The sequence below is a fragment of the Peromyscus eremicus genome, chromosome 19 (assembly GCF_949786415.1).
Source record: "Peromyscus eremicus chromosome 19, PerEre_H2_v1, whole genome shotgun sequence".
Classification (NCBI taxonomy): Eukaryota; Metazoa; Chordata; class Mammalia; order Rodentia; family Cricetidae; genus Peromyscus; species Peromyscus eremicus.
Window position 1 is genome coordinate 25,876,319 of NC_081435.1, and position 6,145 is coordinate 25,882,463.

The following is a 6,145-nucleotide window of genomic DNA, read 5'->3' on the forward strand; positions in this document are numbered from 1 at the left end:
CTTTCATTGGCTCCCATAGCTCTAGCCCGAGAACACTTTTCTGTTCCTTCCGACCCCGCAGTTCTTTTCTTGAGAGGAGGTAGGATTTCTAGGGAGCTGGAGAAAGTCTAAGAATGAATTTCTCATCTAGTACTGAGCCTGACGGGTAACAGATACTTAGAAAAGATCTGTGGAGTGAATAACATGGACTCACGGTTCATGATTATTTAAACTGGGCGTCAGGCACATCCTTTAACCACAGCACTCGGGAGACAGAGGCAGGCAGATCTCTGTGAGTTTGAGGCCAGCCAGGGCTATATAGCCGGATTGTCTCACAAAACAAACAACAACAACAAAACCCAACCAATCAAACAAAACCAACACATTATTTTAAAAATATTTATTTTGTGAACACATTTGTATACACACACACACACACACACACATACAAAACACAACTGTATCACACAGCGCGTGTGTGGAGGTCAGATAGACAACTTTCAGGAGTGAGTTCATTCCCTCCGTGTGGATGCTGAGGATCAAAATCAGGTGTCAAGCTTGGTGGCCTTTACCCACGGAGCCATCTAAGACTGTCTTTCTTCCCTTACATCGTGGTTTAAGATTTTAATAACTGTAAGGCAGAGGATTCGTTGGTCAAGAAGTTCTGATCATCCTGACCAGAACCCTCAGAAGCCAGAACAATGCAAATGTTCCTTTTTCTCCCTTTGGCATTAGGTAAAAAGGCTGACTCCTTGGAGCACTGCCAGAGTTCCTGACACGCACACTGCCAGGGACGAATGCACTGGGGCTGTGACTACACCAGAGTTGTACTCCTCCGAGTGGGGTTCAGGGGTCAAAAAGGGATTTCCTTTAAGTGACAGTTTATCCACCTTGGGCAGCTCATCTGGCCTAGGTTTCCTATCCAGCCTGTTGTGACTGAGATCAAGTACGCTGAGCACGGCTGGCAGTCCCTTCGGCACCTGCTCCAGTTCAGTGAAAGACAGATTGAGCGAGTTTAGCTTGCTAGGCCAGTCACATCCGGGAGCGCCTGCAGTATCCCGCAGTGAATTGTGACTAAGGTCCAGTTCTTCCAGCTGCACACTTGCTGCGGCCAGCGCAGAGCACACGCCGCTGGGCGTCTCCATCCCTGTGTTGCGCAGCGCTAAAACTTGGAGGGCCGGGAACTTGCTCGGACACAGAGCAGAGATCAGCCCTCTCTCGCCCAGTTCGGGGTTGTCAGACAGGTCTAAGGTGGCAAGGGCGGGGAAGACTCGGACCTGTTCGCAGGAAAAGTTGAGTGAGTGTGCCTGAGCAATACTCAATACCTGGAGTCCAGGCTTTAGCCACTGCTGAAGTTCTCCGAGCCAGGCATCCCCTGTCGCCCAAGACACGTTGCGGAGATGCAAGGTGTTGAGATCGGGTCCGGTGGCTTCCAGAAGCGGCGGCAGCGTGGTGCCGGTTACCTCGAGGTTTTCAAGAGTCAGTTCCTTGAGGCTGGAATACCCGAGCATACGCAGGACTCCGAATAGCATCGGAGCAGGAACCCGCGCGTCCCCCACGGTAAGCCGCTGCCAGGGCAGGGACCTGACCACATCTGCGTACTGCCGAAGGTCTGCTTCGGTGTCCACACGCTTCAGAAAATGCTCCAGGCTGCGACCGCCGCCGTAGAACTCCACATCCACCGCCCCGGTACACAGAAAAGCGCTGGACCAATCCGGCTGCGGATCTGAGAAGTTGCAGACGCAGCGGACACCGTCCTCATCCAGCTCGCAGGGTTCTGGCGTGGCGGGAGAGGCATGCGCCAGCGTCAGTAGCAACAGCAGCAAGCCAAGCACACGTTCCTGAGGGAACAGCAGTGGTCAGGGAGACTCCAGTCCCTGGGGTTCCTCAGGTGGCCCCGGTTCCACCCCAAGACTCACCATGGTAGTTTCTACGGGCCCAGGCCGGCTCTGAAAACGGCTTCAGTTTCTTTCCTGAACAGCGATGTTCTCTGGCTTTCAGGTTCCACGCGCTTGTTTGCCCTCTTTGGCAGGCCCTGTGAGTTTATGTAATCGTGGGATGTCACCCTGTCCCCTCCACTGTGAACTCTGATCACTTCCCCACTTCTCTTCCTCCTAACAGCCCTGCTCACTTCTAGTAAATATTGCAATGAAGTATTTTACAGGGAGGTACCAAAACAGGAAGAATTCTTCATGGCATTAGGGCACTCGGTGCCAGGAGGATGACCTAAGCGCTTCGGGCTTGTCTGGTACATACAGGAAAAGGATGAACCACACCAGTGCTTTTAGTCAGCATTCTACTGCCCAATCCCAGAGATTCAGCTCCATTTCCCCCTACTCTTAGTTTCTAACAATTTCGCACCATCCAGATCCAAGTCCTTGATTTTCCTCAAGAATGTGCCTGGACGTTTGTGGAAAGACTGTGAACTTATCCATGGATTCCAGAGGGAGAATGAATTCAAGGCTGAGAGCTAGCATGAAGAACAACCCTCTTTTCTATCTTATTACCTTGTTTAAGCCACCATGCCCAGCTTGTTTAATACTTTCCTTTGTCCTTTTTTTTTTTTTTTTTTTTTTTTTAAAGACAGGGTTTCTCTGTGTAGCCCTGGCTGTCCTGGAACTCACTCTGTAGACCAGGCTGGCCTCAAACTCACAGAGATCTACCTGCCTCTGCCTCCCAATTGCTGGGATTAAAGGCGTGTGCCACCATTGCCCAGCTAATAATTAAAAAAAAGGGGGGGGAGAGCTAGGCTAATGGGGCATACCTTTAATCCCAGCACTCAGGAGGCAGAGGCAGGTGGATCTCTTTGGGTTCAAGGCCAGCCTGGTCTACAAAGAGAGTTCCAGGACAGCTAGGACTACGTAGAGAGACCTATTTCAAAAAGAAAACAAAGCAAAATGTGGTATTTGATAGATATATTGGCCAAATCACATTGTCATGTACAACATCCCCCAAATTTGGAAGCAAGGTTGTTTATTATTATTATTATTATTACTATTTTATAGCTATTACTATTTTGGAATGGTTTCACTATACCCTGGCTGGTCTAGAACTCACTATGTAGATTCAACTGGAACTCACACAGATCCATCTGCCTCTGCCTCCTGGGATTAAAACCACGTGTCAAGGGGTTGGGGATTTAGCTCAGTGGTAGAGTGCTTGCCTAGCAAGCGCAAGGCCCTGGGTTTGTTCCTCAGCTCCGGGGGGGGGGGGGGGGAAGAAAAGAAAAAAAAAAAAGAAAAAGAAAAAACCACGTGTCACCACAGCCAGAGACAACAAGGTGTTTTCTAAAGCAGTTTTCCCTGTAGGACACCCCAGATGCCCTCGCCTTTTTTCTTGTCTTGACCAAGAAATTCAGAGTGCCTTGATAGTCTGTCTTTGCTAGATGCCAGTTTTTTTTCTGAACCCAAGCCAGGACCTTGAATGATCCTGTGCATTAACAACGGTATTTAGGTTGTTAAAACATTGGAGGAGACTAGCCCCAGCCAGCCCTTAAGCTTCCAACCCTTATACAAACTTCCTGTGACACAGACATATGTAGGAGGAACATCTCTCTCTCACGGTCCATTTTGAGGATGTTGCAGCCCTTCTTGGTAGGTAAATTCTTCAATAAATGCTTTATATGGACCATCCTAGCATTTGGTGCTTCTTTCTTTGGACACCCAGTGACCCCCATCTCTAAAGGTTTGGAGGCACTCTTTTGTGAAAACTCCCTTGCAGGTGCTTTTGGGGGTAACTCCAGCCTCCAATTTGGTCTGAAAGAAGCATTTTCCATTTGAATGTTGCTCTCTCTTTTTCTCTCCCAAGAACAATTCCAGTGAACTTAGAAGTTAGGGCTGTACTGTGTAGAATGAGAATTAGCTAGTATATCACATGTGTTTGTAGAGGAAAAGAAACAAGTGTCCCATAGGAGGAAGACTGCAACCATACAATTATAATATAATAGCCCTCACAGGTTTGTATCCCTAGACTTCTGGGGAGAGTCCTATTTGGGATTCATTGTGTGTGTGTGTGTGTGTGTGTGTGTGTGTGTGTGTGTGTGTGTGTTTAACTCTTTGGGGGGCTCGCCACCCAGCTCCCAAATAAACACATGAAGAGTTATCTTTCTCATGAATGCCCAGTCTTAACTTACTTGGTTTGTTTCTTGCCAGTTTTTCTTAAATTTTCTTAAATTTCTTAAATTATCCCATCTACCTTTTGTCTCTGGGCTTTTATCTTTCTCTGTTCTATATACCTTTCTTTGCTTCTTACTCCATGACTTGCTGAGGGTTAGCTCCGGCAGTTGACAGGTCCCAGAGAGGAGGTAAGGAGTCGGTGAGGAAAGGATGAGCCAGGAACGATGGTCAGGAGAATCTCACAGCCTGACTGACTAGCAGCCAGAGTGTTTATTTATACAGAATTTGGTAAGGAAGGATAGATTCATGTTGTTCCAAAACAGAGATCACACCATTTTTGGTTTTGGACATATGTTACACTTCCTCTTGCATATCTTTTAGTCATCATTAATAAACCGTGACAGAACAGAGTTATCTGTTACAATAATTTTCCCTCAAGTTTAATCATCATTGATAAACAGTTACCTTTTATAACCATTTTTACTCATTAACCCCATAACCCATTTTTTTTTAAAGAATCTAGTGGCACACCAAAAAACAAACCAACAAAAACCCAAACACCCATACCTGGTAGTAGTGGTGGTGTTGCACACCTTAAATCCCAGTACTCAGGAGGCAGAGGCAGGCAGATCTCTGTGAGTTCAAGGCCAGCCTGGTCTACAAAGCAAGTTCCAGGATGGCTGGGCTGTTACACAGAGAAACCCTGTCTTAAAAAAAAAAAAGAAAAAAGAACAGAATCTAGAGGCATATGACATCCTGTTCTCGGGCTATATTGGCTTTTGTGGTTTCAAGGACCCTAGACCAAAACAAAATCTCCTAGCCAGCTGGGCAGATTGCCATGTCCTAAGCAGTGTATTATTAACTCTTAATGGTCAGAGTGCCCAAGCTGCTGCAGTTATTATTCAAATTCTTGCATAATATATCTTTATAGAATTTGTTTATATGTATAATCTTGGCAATCTGTTGTTCCTTGGTCATATGACATCACAGTGGCTCTGCATGTGCTAACTTTTTTTTTTTTTTTTTTTTTTTTTTTTTTTTTTTTTGGTTTTTCGAGACAGGGTTTCTCTGTGTAGCTTTGCACCTTTCTTGGAACTCACAGAGATCTGCTTGGCTCTGCCTCCCGAGAGCTGACTAACTTTTCTAAGAAAGGGAGGTCCTGACGTCTCAGTATTTTATCATCTTTTTACATCATTCTTTGCTCTTCAGTATAAGTCTCTGTGTAGGGCAGAGGTAACTTCAGCTAATCTAACTTTGTTGCTGTGTATGCCACATAGTCACCTGAGTGTATAGTGGGAAGAGGCTTGCAGTCTGATCTGTGGCCAACTCCTCTAGCCCACTGAATCTTGTTGACCTTTTTAAATTTACTTCGTTTTGATTATCTTGTTCCTGAGTAAGTACAGGGACAGATGTTTCAAGAATATCTCATAGCCTCAGAAAGAGACCTCTGGCTTCTTTACGTGTGCCACAACCTCCAAGGCATAAGGAAGACCTTCAAGTAGATAAGGATATCTCCCTAAAAGCAGGAGGGGTAGCATGTTCAGGATTTTCCTGGGGAAGCTTAGAAGCAGTACTCTTGGGAGAAGGCATAAATTATTCCTAAGAATTTTTCCATCAGTCCAGTATCCCCAAATTGTACAAATATTAAAAGTCCCCCAAGTATGCAACAGGCAGAGATGAAAACCAAAAGTGGCATGGCGGCCATCATGCGGCTCAGCTTTGCTGGATCTTTGTCAAGCAGCTGGGCTGGCTTTAGGACTTTTGCCACTCCATTCAGATATGGCTGTGCCATCTCCCCCTTTTCTGTTTGTTAACTCAAGAGTCTGAAGATCTTATTGTGTGGCACGTAGGGCATTTTCCAGTCCTTGGAAGATGACTGGGAAGGACAAGAGTGAAAATAAGCATAACTCTCAGGATTACTCCCAAATTAATGATCCTAGACCAAAAGCTCTGCCCTGAGACAAAAGAAGTGAGAGGTCCTAAGAAGCTATATGTAAGCTCAGAAGCCGAGGTGGACTCCAGTTGAGCTGAACTAATGGCTGTAATTAATA

General features: G+C 46.1%; 1 protein-coding gene across 1 annotated transcript; it reads right to left on the reverse strand.

Moving 5' to 3' along the window:
- Nucleotides 1-455: 455 nt before the first annotated feature.
- On the reverse strand, nucleotides 456-5,886 carry Cd14 (CD14 molecule). The gene is made up of 2 exons (XM_059246714.1): nucleotides 5,779-5,886; nucleotides 456-1,820 (listed from the first exon to the last, which is right to left on the reverse strand). Exons 1-2 carry the CDS (start codon nucleotides 5,884-5,886, stop codon nucleotides 711-713), a joined length of 1,218 nt encoding a protein of 405 aa, XP_059102697.1. The 3' UTR covers nucleotides 456-710.
- Between the last annotated feature and the right edge of the window lie 259 nt (nucleotides 5,887-6,145).